At 44.1% G+C, this 21,358-nt stretch overlaps 1 protein-coding gene across 2 annotated transcripts in view; it reads left to right on the forward strand.

Annotated features, from left to right (window-relative positions):
- Positions 1 to 5,511: 5,511 nt before the first annotated feature.
- The window catches only part of EXT2 (exostosin glycosyltransferase 2), a 129,314-nt gene continuing 113,467 nt past the window's right edge, over positions 5,512 to 21,358 (forward strand). The window contains exons 1-3 of one of the 2 annotated variants that reach the window (XM_082660262.1): positions 5,512 to 5,667; positions 15,600 to 16,165; positions 17,106 to 17,195. In XM_082660262.1, the coding sequence (XP_082516388.1) occupies positions 15,630 to 16,165; positions 17,106 to 17,195 (626 nt within the window). In that variant the 5' untranslated portion in view covers positions 5,512 to 5,667; positions 15,600 to 15,629. Of the gene's footprint in view, positions 5,668 to 6,019; positions 6,127 to 15,599; positions 16,166 to 17,105; positions 17,196 to 21,358 lie in introns of those variants that run through there. The other variant, XM_082660261.1, reaches the window with a different exon arrangement.

Here is a 21,358-nt window from a genome sequence, read left to right on the forward strand (position 1 = left end):
AAAACACTGCATTCAATTAATTTTTAAAAACTGAAGTAAAGTTTACCTACAGTGAATTGGGCAGATCTTAACTGTAAGATTCAATGTCCTTGACATATATATATATACATCTGTGTAACTAATATCCTATCACCGTCATGATGTGGAACAGTTCTATTACTGCAGAAAGTTCCTTCAAGCTCTTATGTAAGTCTCCCAATCTCCTACGGCAGCCACCACTCTGATTTCTAGCTCCATGCATAAAGTTTCCCAAAGGGATCATATAGCTGTTCACTTTTGTGTCTGGGTTATTTTGCTCAGCTTCATGTTTTAGGGTTCATTTACATTTACATGTATCAGTACTACATTCTTTTCTCTCTATGTGGTAATATCCCCTTTTCACTCCTAATAGTGGTAACTTTTGCTCTCTCTACTTTTGTTTTTGTCATGAACAGTCTTGTACTGGTTTTATCAATTTTACTAGTTTTTCACAATGAACTATTACTTTTGTTAATTCTATTGTATTTTTGTTTTCTAATTTGTTAATTTCTTTTCTTTAGGTGTTTATATGAGTACATGGGACCTATAATTTTTGTATAAAGGGAAAATCATTATTTTTTGCTCCTTTCTTCTGCCATTACTTTTCCCCCCATCACCTGCCAAAGCTACTGTTATTCCCTAATTTAAAGAAAAAGTACAAAATATGTGCATCATACTGTACATACATTTTATCTCATAAGAAAAAAGGAACTGCAAAATATTGATCTCTAGTTAATGATATGCATTCAATAAAATATTCAGATGTAACTGCTGATATCTGCAACTTATTTTGAAATGTAGCCAAAAAAATGATGGATCAGCAAATGGATAGACAGACATGTGACAATACTGTAAAATATTAATTGCATAATATAGACAGTAGATATATGGGTATTTGCTGCAAAATTCTTCCCATTTTTTTTTTTGTTTCTTTTTACCTTTCACCCCCTTCACCCATTTCTTCCACCTCTGGCAACTACCATTCTCTTCTCTGTGTCTATAAGCCAGGTTTTTTGTGTGTTTGTTTTGTTTTTTAGATTCCACATATAAGAAAGATCATATGGTGTTTGTATTTCTCTTATTTCACTTAGCAGAATGCCCTCGAGGTCCACCCATGTTGTCACAAATGGCAGGATACCCTTTTCATGGCTGCATAATATTCCATTCATCTGTCTATAGATACTTAGGTTGTTTCCATATCTTGACTAGTGTGAATAATGCCACAGTGAACATGGGGGTGATGCCTAGTTTTTAATCTCCAAATTTGTTGTTTTTATTTTTATAGTTTTATACAGCCAGTATTTGTTTTGATTTACCTATGAGTGTATCCATTTCATTACTTCTTTACTTCATCTCAGTACTTTCTTCTGGTTTTAATATTCTTTTTCCTGAAATACATCTCTTAAGAAATTCTGTTAGGGTTTACTGATGGTAAATTCTTTCTATCAGTGTTTGTCTGAAAATGTGTTTCTTTCGTATTCTTGAAGGATGGTTTCACTAGGTCTACAACTGAAATTGACTGCTAGCTTCTTTTGGCACTTTTACCAGTATCTTATGACTTCTGTTTTTTGTTTTTGTTGAGAAGCCCACTGTTAGTCTTATTGTCCATCCATTACAGGTGATCATCTCTGTCCAATAATGGAAGATTCTTAGCGACTGTACCCTTGGAAACTGCTTCTACTGCATTTTCTCTGTTCCCTGTTTCTGGATACATCCTGGGTTTTCTTCCTTTGTTCTCCCTCTCTTTCAACCTCCCTGTCCTATATTCCATCTCCTTGTTTTTTCTTGAATCTGCATTCTGGGTAATTTATTCAGATCTATATCTCAGTGTATTAATTGTATCTAATCTGTGATTTAACTTATGCATTGAATTTTTAATCTCCATTTTTATATTTAGTACTTTTTCAATCTCTTCCGTCTTTGGGGAAAAAACCATCTTGTTTCTTTCTAATATTTACAGTTCCATCTTTTAAGTCTTTGAGCACCATAAACTTACTTATTTTATATCTATTTCTCATTATCCGGTTATCTGTAGTTTCTGCAGGTTAAATTTCTGCTGTTTGTAGTTTCTGCTGACTGGTTTATTCTTCATGCGCTTTGTAATTCCAGATTGTGAGTTTATGTTTGTCAGAATCCTGGGCAGTTTGCCTTGAGGGCATGACCCTCCAGAGGGGATTTATGTTTCCTTTGCTTCAAGTTACTCTTTAGGTGGGGAACTTCCTGGACCATGCTGGCAGTATCCATTCAAATCCCACCTTGTTGTGAAGCTTGAAATTAAAGCTTCTCAGCAGAGACTCTTCTTTTCCCATTCTCTGGACAAGACAGACAAGTTTTTTTTTTGGTTTGTTACTGAAGTTGAGCACATTTTTCCAGCCGTCCATCTCAATAGCCTAGCTTTGCATGGTTTTCTCCACATCTTCCCATCTTGTGTGCCCAAACTGTACCTTCAACACTCAATTTTCTCACTTCACCTTCATTTTTGGCTCCTTGTATATTTTCTTTACTTCTTTTGTGAGCTCAGTATCCATTTGAGAGAGTGTTCATTATATTTGCTCTGGTGTTGATAGGTGTTTTCTGGTCCACCCAGGCTGCCTGCCAGTGTCGTGTAAGCTGACCCAACGTGAAATACCACAGAACAATTCTTTCACGGAGTCTTTTTTTTGGGGAATGTACCTTTCTCCATACTTACAGACTGCTATCATGTAAAGGAAGTGGTAAAGCTGGCATTCATCTCCACACTAGCAATTGCTCTTCATTGTAAACTCTCTTTCAAAAAAGTGGCTGATGGGGCTTCCCTGGTGGCGCAGTGGTTGAGAGTCCGCCTGCCGATGCAGGGGACACGGGTTCGTGCCCCGGTCCGGGAAGATCCCACGTGCCGCGGAGCGGGTGGGCCCGTGAGCCATGGCGGCTGAGCCTGCGCGTCCGGAGCCTGTGCTCCGCAACGGGAGAGGCCACAACAGTGAGAGGCCCGTGTACTGCAAAACAAACAAACAAAAAAACAAAAAGTGGCTGATGATGCCACTATCCTTGAAAACCACACGCTTTTTAACGCTCACTTGCACTTCTCCTGGCTCACTGGGTACGCGGGACTCTGCATGGTCTTTGCTTTCTCCTGTACCTTCAGAGCAAGTAATGAAATGTCTTTCTACAGTCTCTCTTCTAACCACCGACCACAAGTACTTTTCTACCTTCTGAGACTTCAGGTCCTGGCCCACAGTTTTCTTTCTCATTCTTCTCTGCAGTCGCTCTCAGCTGCTTTAGCATCACGTAACTTCTAATATCACAGCTTCTTTACTTTCTCACCTCCAATTCCTTGCATGGTTTCTACCCCTAGAAATGTAGCCCCACCGTTTGAACCATGCTGGTTTAAAAGACACTTGCTCTTTCTGACTGCTTCTCCTTCTTGCTCACATCTGTGCCCTTGCTCATGGTTTTTTTTCTCTGAGGGAATGCCCTCTTTGTCCTCTATTTGTCAAAATCCTAACTGTCCTCCAGGACCAGCAAATGTGTCAACTCTTGCGTGAGGTCTTCCTACATCTTTCCAGTTGGATGTGATCGCTTTCTCTCTTGAACCCTGTAGCACAGTGGTCCCCAACCTTTTTGGCACCAGGGACCGGTTTTGTGGAAGACAGTTTTTCTACCGACTGGTGGCAACCAGTACCGGCCCGGGGGTTGGGGACCCCTGCTGTAGCATTTTGTGTACATTTTCCTATGCCACTCTCCATCCTCTGCTTTGGTGAATCTTACTTGTGCATTTGTTTTCTTTCTATTGAGCTCCTCCCAGCGTCTGGGCACCCTTTATTCATTCAAAAACTACTCATTGAGCACTTCCTATGTGCCAGGCACTATGCATGTTTAGGGTTATAAAAGGTGAATAAGATAGGCAGGTTCTTCAAAGGCTATGCCTAACACAGGTCTTTAACACAGAAAGTCCTCATTTAATGAAAAAATAATTCATTTAAAATGTTTACAGAGAAAGACAAAGAAGAAAGTGAAAATGCTTTCCACTTACCGTTTCTCAAATGTGGTGTATGTGTGCTAAAATTTCTTATCATTTTTTTTGGGGGGGTGTGGATTTGAAGAGCAGAGCAAATGCTCTCTTAGATGTGGGGAAGCAGAATGTGTTTTCCTGTCTTCAGAATATTCTCATCCCAATCTCTCTGGATCTTTGTTAAGCAGGCATTAACTCACAAGAATATTCTTGGAATCACTGTTGCTGCTGGAAGCCCCAGTGGGTCTCTAGACTCAGAATCATCCCTATGAATATTTAAGTTCTAAGTGACAGCTTCCACCAGATGGTGCTGAGGCACAGCTGAGACCAGATGGATTTGGATTCTGCAGCCGTTGTCTGTAAACTGCATAGGCTCAGTGGGGTCATTTCATTAACTTCTCAATAACATCACTCTGCATTTTGATTGAATTTTTTAGACTCCACTTACTGTCTTATGACAGGGGTTTTGCTGTGCACGTAGGAGGCTAGATCATGTAAATAATACAGAAACAAAATGAAAATGAAAGTTTTTCTCCCCCATTTCTACCTCCACAATTAATCCCTCTAAAACTGTTTATTGCTTCTTGAATTATTTCCAGAAAAAATGTTATATATAAGTGCCTGAATCTAAGCATCTACATATATATTTTGTCTTGTTTCTGCATACATATATATGTATATTTTATTACATAAAAAGGATCATACTCGTCTACTGTTTTTTTTTTTTTTTTTTGTGGTACACGGGCCTCTCACTGTTGTGGCCTCTCCCGTTGCGGAGCACAGGCTCCGGATGCGCAGGCTCAGCGGCCATGGCTCACGGGCCCAGCCGCTCCGCGGCATGTGGGATCTTCCCAGACCGGGGCACGAACCCGTGTCCCCTGCATCGGCAGGCGGACTCTCAACCACTGCGCCACCAGGGAAGTCCTCGTCTACTGTTTTAAACCATGTTTTCATATTAACATGTCTTTGAGATTTTTCCATACCAACATACGTATTCATTCTCTCATTATTACATTCTAATAATTTATTTTGATTAATATCAAATTTTCCGTAGTTTATTTTGGTTGTGTCCGGGTTTTCGCTATTATTAGAAACAGTACTGTAATGAATATTTTTGATAAACGTCGTTGAGAGTATCCATAGGGTAAACTCCATACAGAGGGATTGTTGGGGAAAGTTACCTGCATTTTACGTTTAATGGATAACTGCCAAATTCCCTTTCAGGAATGTTGCACGCGCATGAATACCGATTATACTAAAACGTTTACATTTTTGTCAGTTTTATAAACAGTTTTGTAAGTTAAGCATGGGGCTTAACTTTAATTAATTTCTTTAATTACGAACGAGGCTGCGTGTCTATGGATTTCTCTGTGGAGCCTGAGTTTCGCCCGCCTACCTGGGAGAAACCCTAAGCGGTGCCTTGACTCCTCCTGTCCAGCAGGGGGCGCGGGCAGGGGCCGCTCGCGCATGCGCAGTGCGCTGGGTGTCAGGCCGCCGATCCCAGCCGGCCCAGTGCTCCCCGCTAGCTACCGCAGACCCGGCGCAGGCGGCGGCGACCAGCAGCTTCGTGCGATCCCACCCAGGCGGCTGTGGCCAGTGCCCCGCGGCATGAGCCGGTGACCGAGTGCGGGGCCGAGCAGGAGGCAACCGTGGCCGAGGTAAGCGCGGCGCGGAAGGGCCGGGCGGGCCCCCGGTGAGGGCTCGGGCCTCCCCGGGCCGCGGCGGAGTCGGGGACGAATCGCCGGGGAAGCGCGGACCGCGCGGAGGTCCGAGGGCTGCAAGAGGCCGGCGCCACTCCCTGTGAATTCCCGCTTTGGGTGCGCTTTGATTTCCTCCCCGCCTTCTCCTTCGCCACCCGACCCGCCTAGCACTTTGGTTTCCCACCTGTTTCCTTGCCCACTTCTATTCCCCGTCCGCACCTTTCCTTTTTCCCGGGATCCTGTGGCTTCCTTTTCCGAAGGCCCCACCCTCTGCCGTGACCTCTCTCTGCTGCCAGCTCCTTCCCGCGAGCCACAGGGATCTGCTTTCTCCCACTGGGATTTTTCAGCTCTGGGTTCTGCCTTGGCCAGTGGCGTCCCGTGCGGTACCAGATGCCCTGGGCAGGACCGGATGCTCTGGTGAGGAGGGTGGCCAGCGGTCCGGGCTCTAGACATCTATCTGAAGCTCAGAGGCACTTGGAGTTTTACTTATTGGCGGCGGGAACCAGATCTATGTATACAGTTTTGAGGTTAAAATTACTTGGTGTAACTTATTGGGAAGTGCTAATCTAGAAGGGTCCTTGATTTATCTGTCTGAAGATGTCTTGAAATAGAAATTTAAATTCTTCTTCTAAGTTAATTGAGTGCCCTGAGGACTTAAACTGGACTTAGTTTGTAAATTTCAGAGCTCAAAGGCTATTTACAGTAATAAAATACATGACTCAATTTCTATCACTCCTCACTGCCGCTGACTTAAGCCATCTGGTTGCAAATGCTGGTGTAAATGGATAGATTTGCGTCTGTCAAATTATGCTGGTTAATTGAGGACTGAAAAAGGTGTATCTAATTCAGGCTTTTAAGGGAAATTAGGGGAGGCAGCTTCACATGGGGGTTAGAGAGCGCAGGCTCCGGAGCCAGGCTGCCATTCTCCAGATCCTAGCATTGGCATTTTCTAGTTGTGTGACATTGGGCAAATTGCTTAGCCTTCCTTGTTACTTTCCCTGTCTGTAAAATGAGGATAATCATAGATTGTCACAGGGCACTCTTAGGAAGATTAGGTTAACGCAGAATGCTTAAAACAGATCCTGGCATGTAGTGGGTCTGCAGTAAAGTTTAGTTATTGTCAGTAGTTCCTTAGTTATATGCACTGTGTTAATTATAGTATAATTCCCACAAAGGGGCACAGGTTTTTGTTTTTTAAATTTGGAATCATTTTTAGGGGTGGTTCACTATAACATAACTTTAATTGTAAAGGATCCTATCAGGTAAGGCAGTGAATTGCAGATTTTCCTGCTTCGGTTAATATTTGGTTCCTTTGTTTTCAGGAACAGGTGAGTTAAGTTCCAGGGTAGCAGCGGCCCCAAGAGTTCATCTGTGAGGGCTTCTGTAAAAAGGTTAAGAAGATGAGAGTTTGGGACTGCAAACTTTGGACTAAGCGGATTGGACATAGCCTGAAGCACTAAGGAAAGGTTATTCAGGCAAGATTTAGGAATAACTAATTCCAGGAACAGAAAATGCATCTCATCTTGACAGTAGAGTGAGGTTGAAAGATTTTTCCAGTGATTCAGTGCCTGACATCTAGCCGGATGATTCCAGTGTTTTGCAGGGACAGATTTGATGTGCTTTGAGGAGGCTAAAGTTTGTAGGGCTTGTTGTGAAATTCTTATTTTGACCCAGGTTGTGGTATTATATGGAAAAACATTCATTAATAGGAGATTCCTTTTGGTTTGTCCTCTTGGGGAAGCTCAGTGTTAGGGGAGAGGAGGGTGGTCAAGGGTAGGTACAGAAAATTCCATCTGTGAAATTACCTGTCTTTTTCCGCACCCCCCCCCTTTGAAAACTCTAATTCAAGAAAGAAAATGATCAGAGTTCATCACCATATAATTACTCAAAACTTGGGCCTTGAACAGTGTGTGTGCTGACGGAACTGGGAAGTATATAGACACTCCTTCATTCAACAAACATTTATGTTTACATGGAATGTGTTCTAGACATGATATTAGATGCTGGGAATACTGAGCAGAGATGAAAAACTCTGATTACAAGAAAATGACCAGTAGAAGAGAGACTTGCAATTACATAACCAATTACTACAGTCTGGCAAGTGCTGTAATGAAGCCTGTGAAAGGTACAAGGATGTTCACCGAGAGTTCTCGGTCTCTGAAGCTCGACTTAGTTAGGGGCTGGTTTCTTGTTCACTTAAGGCTTTTCCCCTCATTTCTTTTTTTACTAAGAGTTTTTACTCCACCTCAAGTGCTCGCCATCTCTCTCAGCTGTTCAGCACAGACCTATGGACGCTCACTTAGCCAGTGTAGGCAAACCTCAGAAATGTGAGTTTATATCCCTGGGAACAGCCCTCAGGTGGGGGGTGGGGGTGGGGGAGGCGCGGGATGGATAGGCTTCGCGGATGAATGTCCTTGAAAGGGGCAGTTCTCAGGTGCATTTTTCGGAGGGACCCTAGAAGGGTTGAGCCCCATCTGCCCAGCTCAGTATGGCAGCCAGCACGGTAATGCACCCTCGTGGCTTTCCGTTCTTCTCCAACTCCTCTCCTTACTCCCTCCCTCTGGCTTTCTGGATTCGTCTTCTGCAAGCTGCTTGCACCCAAGCCATTTTTAGTTTGGCAGAACATAAACTAAGGCGGTTGGTACTGGAAGTGGCTCTAGAAAGCAGGTCCTGAGAATAGCGTTGTGAGACTGGAATCGCTCACCCTCAGGTGGCAACCAGGACCCCTTTGCTGGGGGTAGGTGAGGCGTTGATAACCCCTGGTGCCCTCTAGCGTCACTGAGTAGTCAGGCTGACCAGTGGAGAGTTGGGATGAGGTTCAGGTAGAAAGGAAAGCATTGGCTGGCACAGGAACTCTAGCGCTCGAGCAGTGTGTGGACCGTGGTCATGATGACGCTGGTGGAATTGGTTGGCTCTTGTTATCCCCTTAGAGGCCTTAGGTGCGATCAGGCTCAGATTAGCCAGATATCAACTCGGGACGCATTGTGAAAGATAGAACTCCATGGCAGCGTTTCCTGCAGCTGGAGGGCAGGCTGTGTTGAAAATCAGGCCCAGAATTTCATCGTAATTATGGCTGAACTGCAAAGGAAGCTGAGTGCACGGCCTTGACAGGCTGCTTCTGCTGAAGTCAGGGCCATGATGGGGAAGAAGTGGGACCGTGAGTCTTAGGATGGAGATTTTGGGTGGAGGCGCTGAGGACTGAACTCCCAGATTTGCTAGATCCTCTGGGCCAGCAGAAGTCTCTCTCTCCATTGCTGAGAAGAAGCGCTCCTTACCTGACACTATGCAGAGCCTTCCCTGGAGGTGGATACTTTGCAAGGTAGTGCTTCTCCTCGTCAACATTGCCCATCCCTGCCCTCAGATCTCAGCACTGCCTAAGTGGGGAAGTACAGCCCCTGCTGCTGGGGTGATAGCTGTTGTACTGGAAGAGCTGTAGGACCTGGCTCGTGTGGACCAGCAGGAACTGGAGGGACACACGGGAATGAATCTTGAGGGTGTCAGACCAAAAGTGGGGTAGCGGTGGACTGTGAAGCCAAGTGGGAGTGACTCTTGGGAGGATTCTCTCCTGATTCAGGGTTTCATGGCCTTGCAGGGACAAGCTGGTCCTGATGTGCTGCTGGGCAGGCTCCTGGAACCTTGGATATGACTGTCATAGCGTTGGTTCTCAACTGAGGGCCAGTTTGCCTCCCCAGGGGGTATTTGGCAATGTCTGGGTGTATTTTTAGTTGTCACAACTAGGGGTTGCTTCTGGCTTCTCTTGATTAGAGACCAGGGATGCTACTAAACGTTCTGCATTGTACAGAACAGCTCCCCACAGAAAAGAATCGTTTGGCCCAAAATGTCACTAGTTCTGAGCTTGAGAAACCCTAGTCTGGAGTAAATGAGGTAAAGGTGCCAGAGCTGTGTTGGCAGAATATTAAGGTGAGGGTCAGAGGTTCAGGGAGGTGGAGATTTGAAATAGATTTATTACTTGAGGCCAGAGGTGCATTTCCTGCCCATGCTCCCAGGAGGGCGTTCTCCCTTCCCTCTGGTAATGTGGAACCGCAGGGAGGGGACCAGCACGTTTGAGAAGCTCAGCGTTGATTCTCCTCTATAGGCCAGGATTGACCTTATGAGATTTGACTATGGAGCTGGGTTCCCAAGTATCAATGAGGATGATAGGATTCTGAAATGGCAGAAGCCAGGTGGTGGCACTAACCATCAGAGGCAAGGCAGACACAATATCCATAATAAGCAGTGAGGCTTGACTCGAAACCAGTGTGTCTGGACCCACTGTGATGCTAAGAGAGCCTGGCATTCCTATAGAGGGTATAGATGGGCAGCCAACTAGGGTATTGTTTCACTGTATAACCAGAAAAAAAAAATCAACAGATGACAAGTAGAAGGCTGATGTCAGCTGCTGCACTGGAAGAATCACTATCACCTAGTTTTCAGATGTGAGCCAGCTCTCAGACCTGTATCCCGTGGATTGAGGGGGAGGCTGGATCTCTTTGGAGAAGAACTTTGCAACATCCCTGAAAGTATAGACAGATGTTTCCCGAGTCCTTCCTCAAGGGAACTGTAGGTCTTTATCAGACTTGTGGTACATCAAGGAAAGGAGAATATCCAGACCTTCTGAGGGCTGTTAAGTACAGGGTCAGAGCTGATAATAACACCAGGCAACCTGCAAGCAATGGTGGATAGGAGTTTGCAGATAAATGACCTGGCCTCTCCTCCTTCTGAGGGACATGGTGTAGTTTGCATGGTTCTTCAGAGGGTTCCTAAAGAGCCCCTGTTACCCAGCTTGATAACACACTCCTACTGGCTTTCCCTGGCTCCCTGTCTCTCTTCTTGCTCTGTTCTCTAGCTCCCAAGTAAAACTGCCTGCACCCCCATCCTCGTCTCTGGTTCTTTTTGGGGGGTTAATGATGGGGGGACTCAAACTGTGACAGGTACGAAGCAAAGTGTGATGCGTAGGACTCTAACATAGTGGGTGTCAGCCTCTCTTCTTTCCAGCCCTCCTGATGCCCCCTTGGGACTGTGGAGCCAGGTCACGCTCCTACTCTTGGAGTTCCTGTGGCTCCAGGTCACCACCAGCACTTGGTGGTGTTTGATGCTGACATTCTGCCATGCTGGTGGGTAGAAGATGTCTTGCCGTTTTATTGGCATACTTTTCCTGTCCATTAATTAGACTAAACATCTTTTCAGATGTTCATGTGCCATTTTGTGGCCTCTTCTGTGACATTCTTGTTTAAGTCTTTAGTTTTCTGTTGTTTTGGCTTTTTTGTTTGTTTCTTATTACTTTGTAGGAGCTCTTTATTCTGGTTGCTAGTTAGTCCTATTGGTTACCTGTATTGCAAATATCTTCTAGTTTATAGCCTGTCTTTTTACTTCCTTATGATGTCTTCTGATGAATAAAAGTTCCTGATTGTAACACTGAATTTATTATTTTATCTTTTTGTGATGTGCATTTTTTGCATTTCATTTTGGACATCGTTCTCTGCCTGGAATTCACAGATATTCTCTTTTGTGTTCTAACTATCTTACAGTTTTGCCTGTTACGTATAGCTCTTTAATCTGCCTTGAATAGATTTCCTCCCCTCTGGCTGCTTTTAATATTTTTCTTTGGCTTTCTTTTTAGTGGTTTTACTTTGACATATCTAGTTGGTTTTTGTCTTGTTTTTGGTTTTTTTTGTATATATTGTACTTGGAGTTGAGCATCTTGAATCTGTGAGTTGATGTATTTCATTATGTTTGGAAGAACTTGACAGCTGGATTTTTGTGTCTACTTCTGCCTTCAGTCTTTGCATTATCACACATCATGTAGCCTCTGGCAAATGGAAGGTGAAAAAATAATGTCAGTGTTATTATAAAAATAGTTCAGATCCTTTGAAAGGGTCTTGGGGACCCCCTGGAGCCCCCAGACTGTATTTTGAGAATCACTGGTCTAAGATTTTTGGTATTAGTGTTATACTAGCCTCCTAAAGTAGGTCAGGAAATGTTTCTTCTTTTTTCCAAACTTTGTGTAAAATTGGAATTATTGTTTCTTGACTGTTTGGTAGAACTTGGAAAATCTTTTGGATCTGGAATTTTCTTTATAGGAAGATTTTTTAAACTTTTGCTTCAGTTTCTTTAATGTTATAGAGCTTTCCAGGTTTGCTGTTTCTCCTTGAGACTGTTTTAATAAGGTATATTTTTTAAAGAATCTCTCCATTTCATTTAAATTTTCAAATATTTTGGTATAAGTTCATTGATACCATCTCATCTTTTAAATACATGCAGTATTTAGAGTTATGGGCCCCTTTTCATTCTAGTATTTATTTGTGCTTTATTTTCTCTTTATCTTGATTAATCTTACCAGAATTATGTCAAATGTCAATTTCTTTCTTTTTTTTTTTTTTAAAGAAGATGTTGGGGGTAGGAGTTTATTTATTTATTTATTTTTTGCTGTGTTGGGTCTTCGTTTCTGTGCAAGGGCTTTCTCTAGTTGTGGCAAGCGGGGGCCACTCTTCATCGCGGTGCGCGGGCCTCTCACTATCGTGGCCTCTCTTGTTGCGGAGCACAGGCTCCAGACGCGTAGGCTCAGTAGTTGTGGCTCACGGGCCTAGTTGCTCCGCGGCATGTGGGATCCTCCCAGACCAGGGCTCAAACCCGTGTCCCCTGCATTGGCAGGCAGATTCTCAACCACTGCGCCACCAGGGAAGCCCAAATGTCAATTTCTTTAGTCTTTTTAAAAAAAGGTTTAGCTTTGTTGATCCTATTTGGGTTTTAATTAATTAATTTCTGTGCTTTTATTTATTACTTAATTCCTTCTATTATCTTTGGATTTATTTTGTTGTGGTAATGTCTTTTTTTATAATCTGGAGCTCATGAACATTGTAAAGGTCATATGTGGATACTACCTTGGTGGATTATTGCTCTAGTAGGTTATGGCCAGTATTTTTAAGAAGCAATAGGATAATAGAAGAACACAGTGTTCATCACATGTTCTGTGGCTAATACTATGTACTAAGGTTAAACATTGTTTTGTGAAAATAGTGTTTTGTGAAATATTTGTTTTATTTCAGATATTATACATACACATCTATGTCTGTATTGGGTCATAATATAAAATGTTGTCTTATAGGTTTTAGTTTAAAAAAAGTTTTAAAAGCTACTGTGCCCTGGTGTTGCAGTGGTTAAGAACCCGCCTGCCAGTGCAGGGGACACAGGTTCGAGCCCTGGTCTGGGAAGATGGCACATGCTGTGGAGCAGCTAAGCCCGTGCGCCACAACTACTGAGCCTGCGTGTCACACTAGTGAAGCCCACACGCCTAGAGCCCGTGCTCTGCAACAAGAGAAGCCACCGCACTGCAATGAAGAGTAGCCACTGCTCGCTGCAACTAGATAAAGTCCGCATGCAGCAACAAAGACCCAACACAGCCAAAAATAAATAAATAAAATAAATTTAAAAAGAAAAAAGCTACTATGTTAAATGGTAGTTTGTCTAACATTAGTGAAGATTTCAAACCTAGCTGCATAAAATAAACATGCAAGGGGCTTGCTAAATCGGTGGATTCTTTGACCTTATTTTAGACCTACTAATACAACCCTCCAGTGCTGGGGCTAAGGACTCTGTGTTTTAACAAGCTCTCCCTGTGTGCTTCTTATCGTTTGGGTGTTTGAGAACCACTGATTCGGATATAGACACACCTTGAGAGCCTGTTGGGCAGTTCTGGCACGTGGTATATGGAGAGTGCAGCTCCTTGCGTGCATTTGTCCCAAGACCTCTTTTCTAGCTCCAGGAGAGATGCATGGAGAGAAGGAAAACGATAGGGTGGGCCTGGTGTAAGTAGGGGTTGGGGGCAGGCTAGGAACATCCTGTTCATCGTTAGAATGACAGAAAAAGTGAAATAGCTCTTGTGCCTGCATTTCTGGCATGGAATCCATTAGTGTATATTGAATGGCTAATGTATATACCCCAAAGATGATAATCTTTAAGCTTAAAATGTATGAACTTTCATATATTAGTCCATGACAAGCACATTTCTTTTGTCTTTTTTTTTTTTTTTTGGTGGTGGTGGTACGCGAGCCTCTCACTGTTGTAGCCTCTCCCATTGCGGAGCACAGGCTCCGGACGCGTAGGCTCAGCGGCCATGGCTCACGGGCCCAGCCGCTCCGCGGCATGTGGGATCTTCCCGGACCGGGGCACGAACCCGTGTCCCCTGCATCGGCAGGCGGACTCTCAACCAGTGCGCCACCAGGGAAGCCCACAAGCACGTTTCTTGATATGTTCCAGATCATGGTCTCAGAGAGATACAAGTTGAAATCATTCATGACCATTCAGCACATTTTACCCAAAAAGCTGATGATGATTGCAACATTCAAGGCTTGACGAGACCCTGCTGGCTAGGAAGGAAGCAGTCTTACAGTGTGGGCATGACTGGGGAGAACTCCGTTTAGCTATAGTGCAAATGGTTGATAAACCTTAAGATAGACCTCTATGAGCTTTTCAGTTACTTCCCTTTATATTAATAGCTTTTCCGAATGAGGCCATTTTGAAGATCGGGATTTTGACATGTGGAATGCTGAAGTCCTAAAGTCTCTTGTTGCAGTAACGTGTCTGTGCCAGATGATGCAGTCACACTCAAGGCTTTACCCTCCCCACACGGTAGCTAGGCATCAGGTGTCGGGCTTGTTCGGTAAGGATCTTAATTTGTGGTCTGCAGGGGGACTCTGCATTTTCAGCTGAGGACTAAGGATTTTCTTTGTATCTGTCAGTGATGCTTATTGGCTCTTTATCTATTGCTACATAACAAACCACCTCAGAACTTACAGACAGCCACAGCAACAGCCATGATGTATTTGCTCGGGATTCTGCCATCTCTACAGAGCTTGGCGGGGCTGGTTCACGTTTGCTTCACATAGTTTCCCCTTGGGTCTTCCTGAGGTTGCCCTAAGCTGGGAGCTCAGCTTCCTTATAACGTGGCGGCTGGCTTCCATCGGCTACAGGGTCTCTTAAGTCTTGGACTCAGAAGCCCCAGAATCTCACTTCGGCCACGTTCTTTTGGTCAAACAGGTCACAAGACTAGCCCGAATTCAGGGGGAAGGGAAAGAGATTCCACCTTTTGGTTGGACGAGTGGCGTGCACCTTCACCAGTGGGAAGAATCGTTGGCATCAATCTTTAGAAATGGGTCTACCTCATTGGCCTTTCTTTTCCTCCCTCCACCTCTCCTTTCCTCCTTCCCTGTTTCTTCATTTCTCCCTTCCATCTAAATGTGTCAACTATCCCTTTATTATAAAACATCAGTATATATTTTATTTAAAGATTAATCTTCTCTAATACCCCTTGGCCTTTTCTTGATATTTTCTTAGTGGTGTTTTTACATTCCGCATTTTGTTACGGTTTTGTGTCTCATTAGCATATAAATTCCTCTAAGGTAGGTTTCCACTTTCTTCTTTGTTTAGGTCCTCTATGAGGGTTGAATGAATGAATGAAAACAGGCCTTAGTACAATGAACGAAACCTCAGTTTGTCCAGATGAAGCATCAGTTTATGTTAGGCAAGTATTTGAAAGCGAAATAAAGCAACTGTCTTCAGCTGTTGCACTTTTGACTTTTCTTCCTTGGTCAGTACCCCTCTTCCTAGGTCGCATGCGTTTACCGGCTTATGCTTTCAGAGAACATATATCTATAGAATATAGTAATATTTTTACATTATGTTAACAGTATTTATATTAAGTATGTAATATTAAATACATCATATTCTCATATGTACACATTTATTTATTTATAAGACAGGTCAAAAATCCCTTTTCGTTATTTCATCAGACCACTTAAGGAAAAGAGGTAGATTCAAAGCTGAACGGTCCTTTCAAGTGTCATCTGCCACCCTAAAAACTTCACTTTTCTCTCTTCTCCCCTGGTAACCAGGAGTGTGAGGAAGAGGCTCTCTGGGTCATTATGTGTGCCTCGGTCAAGTACAACATCCGGGGTCCTGCCCTCATCCCGAGAATGAAGACCAAGCACCGCATCTACTACATCACCCTCTTCTCCATCGTCCTGTTGGGCCTCATCGCCACGGGCATGTTTCAGTTCTGGCCGCACTCCATCGAGTCCTCGAGCGACTGGAGCGTGCAGAAGCGCAGCATCCGCGACGTGCCGGTGGTCAGGCTGCCGGCCGACAGCCCCGTCCCCGAGCGCGGCGACCTCAGCTGCAGAATGCACACATGTTTCGACGTCTACCGCTGTGGCTTCAACCCCAAGAACAAGATTAAGGTGTACATTTACTCTCTGAAAAAGTATGTGGATGATGCGGGTGTCCCAGTGAGCAGCACCATCTCCCAGGAGTACAACGAGCTGCTCACGGCCGTCGCAGACAGCGACTACTACACCGAGGACATCGCCCGGGCCTGCCTGTTTATCCCGTCCATCGACCTGCTCAACCAGAACGCGCTCCGCGTGAAGGAGACGGCGCAGGCGCTGGCCCAGCTCTCCAGGTATCACAGCAGGTCTTCCAGGAGCTAGAGGGAAGGAGGGGCAGAGCCAGTGGTTCTCTTGAGCTGGTGTCCGGCTGCCTGCTTGTCTCTTATCTCATATGGGGGTGAGTGGATGAGCGACTGACTTGTAGGAGGACTGGTGCTTTGGGCACCTGGCCTCTGTACCACCCTCCCGTGCCACTGCTGTGGGTTCCCAGCCTCTTAACGTTTAGAAGCTAAGGATGCTTCCCATGCTTTTCCTTTGAAATTTAAGCACTTTTTTCCCTTCTTTATTACTCACATAATATACATTCACTATAAAAAGTCTGAAAATACAGGTAAGCAAAAAGAAGAAAGTAAGGTTCATTCCATAAGCCTGCCTCTAAGAGATGATCATTAATATTTTGCTGTTACTTTTCAGTCATTTTTGTATAAAACGTAGGCATGTATGTATACATTTTTGTATAAAGTATATATACCTATGGATGTGTATATAACATTTTTGTCCAGAATGGGATCACACAGCAAAACACGTTCTCTTGCTGCCTTTTTCCCTTCATTTATCAAGAATGTATTTCCAGATAATTTCATCTTCGTCTGTCGGTTCTACATGACTTTAAGGGCTGTATAGTATTCCATTTTGTACATGTTCCCTAATGTATTTAACTGGCCTTTGGTTTATTTATTTTTTGTTTCTGTAACCAAATGGTGAACACTCAGGTAGCGTTCAGGTTTTCATTAGCATAAGCAGTTCTGTAGTGCACAAGCTTGGAGTGCACATCCCTCAGCTTTACTTTCAAGGAGCCAGGCCAGTGCCTGATGCACTGTTGGGATCTCCAGGCACTCCTGAGAAGAGGCCCTGTTATGGGTTGGGGAGACTACTTGTCATCCAGAAACTGACTTGTCTTTGTTTCTTCATAGTTGATGTGTGAATTCTCCTACATGTTTAATTTCTTAATAGGTGGGATCGAGGAACCAATCACCTCCTGTTCAACATGTTGCCTGGAGGTCCCCCAGATTATAACACGGCCCTGGATGTCCCCAGAGACAGGTAGGTGTATTTAGGGCTGTCCCCGTGATAGGGTTCTGAGGATTAAGTAAATGCAAGACCCTTTCGTTCATGAGAAATCATATTTCTCAGCCCACTGGGACGTACTTTGTAACCAGAATTGTTTGTTAAAGTGGAGAATTGTCCTAGGCCTTTTCCTCCTCAAGACCTAGAAGCATCAGACCTGCCTAAGTCTGTTGGGGAAAACCAGTTGGAGCTTAGGTCCCAGCGGGGCATCTTTAAAGTTTGTCTTGTCTTCCTAGTCTGGGTTGTGCTCTCCTGAGTGTAACCTCTCCTCCAGCCCCCGCACGGCCTGGTTCCTCACTGGCTTGTGTCAGCTTTCTCCGCATTTGGGAGCATTTGCCAGAGGTAGAGTCGCAGCTACTGAGGGGAGAGGGCGTGGCTGTGTAATTGGAGCCCGTAACATCCGGGGAATGAGGGCACTCTGAGTACCATTTACTCTCTGTTGTTTCAGTCAGTGGGCTTCTTTCCTTCCTTCCTAATAACACTTCCGAACAGGCAGATCCGGTGTGGGGCGGCCATGACGTCACGGCTGCAGTTGCTTACTGTGTTTTGGCCCTTTTGTGCATTGACTGCACCACCTCCTGGAAAACTCAGGAGGGAGGTGCCGCTTAAGGTTCCTCTCCCATCACTGGGTTCGAGGGTCTGAAGAGAGCAGAAAGTTTGGGCCCAACATGTGGGTCCGGGGCAATACTCAAGGTAGAGGATTATTGTAATTTCACATATGAACTCATTTATAACTAACTTACAGTTATTACAGTTGATGTTTATTACAGTTGATCTTTAACTCTTAAAAGATCATTATTACAGTTGATGTTTATTATTTATTCAGTTGATGTTTAACTTTATTGATGTTTAACTCTTAAAAGATCATTGTTACTGAAAAAGGTGAGGCCAGCTGTGGGAGGCCAGCATTGTCATTTATGAAAATCTACACTTAGTACTGCTTTTCCCCAGAAGATTAAATCTAAGCCCTCTTTGCTTTAAGTGATTATCTAGAGTCAGTATTGAGTTTCTATCTGGAAATACAATTATCACTAGAAAAGACACAGCCCAGGACCATTCCTCAACTTTGGTGTAGAAACCATTTTGGACGATAGAGGGCAGTCAGGCCACACAAATTCTGTAGAAACCATCTAAACGCAAGGTGATCCCTGATTTGGCTCTCAGCCCCAGTGTTCCTGCGTGGGCTGCTGTTCTATGCGTTTGGTTGTTCTGGGAAGGTGAAATACTTTAGAGGGTAGAGAAGGGAAGGGAAAGAGCTGTTAGGAATGCAATGTCTTCACCTGCGGTTCTGTTTTTTTTTTTTTTTCCTTCAGTATGTGGGCCTCTCACTGCTGTGGCCTCTCCCGTCGTGGAGCACAGGCTCCGGACGCGCAGGCTCAGCGGCCATGTCTCACGGGCCCAGCCGCTCTGTGGCATGTGGGATCTTCCCGGACCGGGGCACGAACCCGTGTCCCCTGCATCGGCAGGCGGACTCTCAACCACTGCACCACCAGGGAAGCCCCTCTGGGTTTGTTTTGAGAAGGGCTTATTTCTGTTTGGGACATTTCACTTTTGCTGACATTTTGGTATATGTATCTGCATGGGAGAAGTATTTTATTTTTATCAAGTGCACATGTTAAAAGGGGTTTCATTTCTCTGCAGCAAAGTGTCAAGTAATCAGGAGAGAGTGTAAGTCCTTGCTGGTACTTAGGTGTTAAGGGTCAGGAAGGTTAAATCGTTTTCCCTGTGCATGTGTTTTTTGTAAGTGATTATAGACAATCCTGTAGCAAGTAATGAATCATCATATAGTCCTCCTTTATCTTTCCATGGGAGAAATATCATTTTGAAGCCTAGGTAGTCTTCTGGGTGGGGTAAGGATAGTAGATTTGTTTGTTAATTTTTCTTATCCTTTGTCCTTGCTTCTGGATTCAGAGGAGGCAAGAGCCATGAGTGTAGAATGGTTTCAGCAGGAGCTGCACATCTGATTATTCAGAAATTAGAAAACAGACAGGCTAGATTAGACTGTTTCTAAGATTCCCCTGAAATCTAAAGTCCTAGGTGTGATTATTTAAGAATTACTTGACTCAGGGAAACGCAAGGACCAGGACTGAAGCAAATGTCCGCTCAGAAAATACATCTTTTATGCTGTTTGAATCTGTTTTTCTCTTTCAGGTTTTAAAAATCCTATGCATGGTACACATATACCTTCTTGGTACAAGATTAGAACAATATGCAGGGGTACAAAGAGTAGAAGTATGCTTTCAAATCCTCCTCTTTTTACTCTCTTACTGAGAGGTAATCACTGTTATCAAACACTGTATTTTTCGAGTCTTTATTTGATGGATTTATAGTCAAACACACACATGTATATATTCACATACCCATTTTATTTTAAGTCAAATGACAGCAAATTGTACCTCTTCAATGTCTGACTTTACTGATCTTTGTTTTCTCAGACACATTCTATAATTTTATTACTACCTTAGATTTTTGTTATCCTTTCTTTGCACGTATCTCTCACAAATTTCTACTTTCGTATGGGTGTATATTTATTTAAACTTCTTACGGAAACTTTTAACCTTATATAAAAGAAGAGAAACCAGTACAGTGAGCCCCGCACACCCACTGTCCAGCTGTGATGTCGTCAACTTGATTTATCTGTATTCCTACCTGCTCCTCGCTAGATTATCTAGAAGCAAATCCCAGATGTTATATCATTACATCTGTAAACATTTCATTTGAGGCTCTGCATAAGAGCTTTTTAAAAAATGTAACTACAGGGGCTTCCCTGATGGTGCAGTGGTTAAGAATCCGCTTGCCAATGCAGGGGACACGGGTTCGAGCCCTGGTCCGGGAAGATCCCACATGCCGCGGAGCAACTAAGCCCGTGCGCCACCACTACTGAGCCTGCACTCTAGAGCCCGCGAGCCACAACTGCTGAGCCCACATGCCACAACTACTGAAGCCCGCGCACCTAGAGCCCGTGCTCCGCAACAAGAGAAGCCACCACAATGAGAAGCCCGCACACCACAGCGAAGAGTAGCACCACAACTAGAGTAAGCCCACGCACAGCAACGAAGACCCAATGCAGCCAAAAATATATATATATATAACTAGAATACTATTATCATACCTAAAAAAATTAACAGTAGTTCTTTAATACCACCAGATATTCACCAAATATCTAGCCATTGCTCAAATGTAGTTGTCTCATAATTTTTTTTTTTTTTTTTTTTTTTTTTTTACAGTTTGAGTCAGTAAACAAACAACGATAATCAGTAGAATTGGTCAGTTTCTCTTTTTGAAAAACCTAAAACGTGAAGCTTTATATTTGAGGAATTTGCGGGCCTGATTAAAAGGAAGCAAAAGATCCACTTGCAGACGAACTGTGTTCAGGCTCTGTGAATACTCACATGGGAGGAGGCGAGCTGTGAGAGCGTCTGGGAAAGACCCAGGGTAGGGATGCTGAGTCCACGAGGCCAGGCTGAGAGGAGGAGGGTCGGTGATGTCCCTGAGTCAGGAAGTCCCGGAAAGTGCTGAAGATTCTGGTGACACTTGCAGTGATAGAACGCCTGGTGTGAGTGTGGTCATCATAGTGATGCTTTCTTAGCTGCAAGGTTTGTATTCAGTCTCTGCGGCTTTGGAACGGATCTCTGATTTGGGGATACATAATGGGAAAACAGAAGGTGCTTCTCAGAAATTTACTTTTCAGTCAATGTAAAACACGTGTTCTGTAAAACAAGGGAGGCTTACAATTTTTTCTCCATTATAATGTTAGGGAAAGCTTGGCAGAAGAAGATACAGTGGCTTCGAGTTGAAGTCTTAGCAGCAGGGCCGGTGTGCGGCTTGTTTGACTAATTGCAGTGGTGACTCTTCCTAAGATCACACACCAGATTGCACATGTGTGATCTGTGGCAGGAGACATGCTTCGGGTTGCATGCTTTCCTCCTACCAGTGCTTAACCCCCTCCCTTACCCCCGGGGCTCCAGGTACAGAGTAACAGTAAAAGTTGGCATCATGTACACCTGCTTCCTTTCTCACTACATACACATGCTCCTGTCCTCTGGGGTGTGGGTGTAATTACCTCATCACCCACTACCCTGGCTTACCTGGACTGCTTGGTGCCTGTATGTCGGATCAGTGTTTGCTTCTCTGCACAT

This window comes from Grampus griseus (genome assembly GCF_964374135.1).
Source record: "Grampus griseus genome assembly, chromosome: 8".
Lineage (NCBI taxonomy): Eukaryota > Metazoa > Chordata > Mammalia > Artiodactyla > Delphinidae > Grampus > Grampus griseus.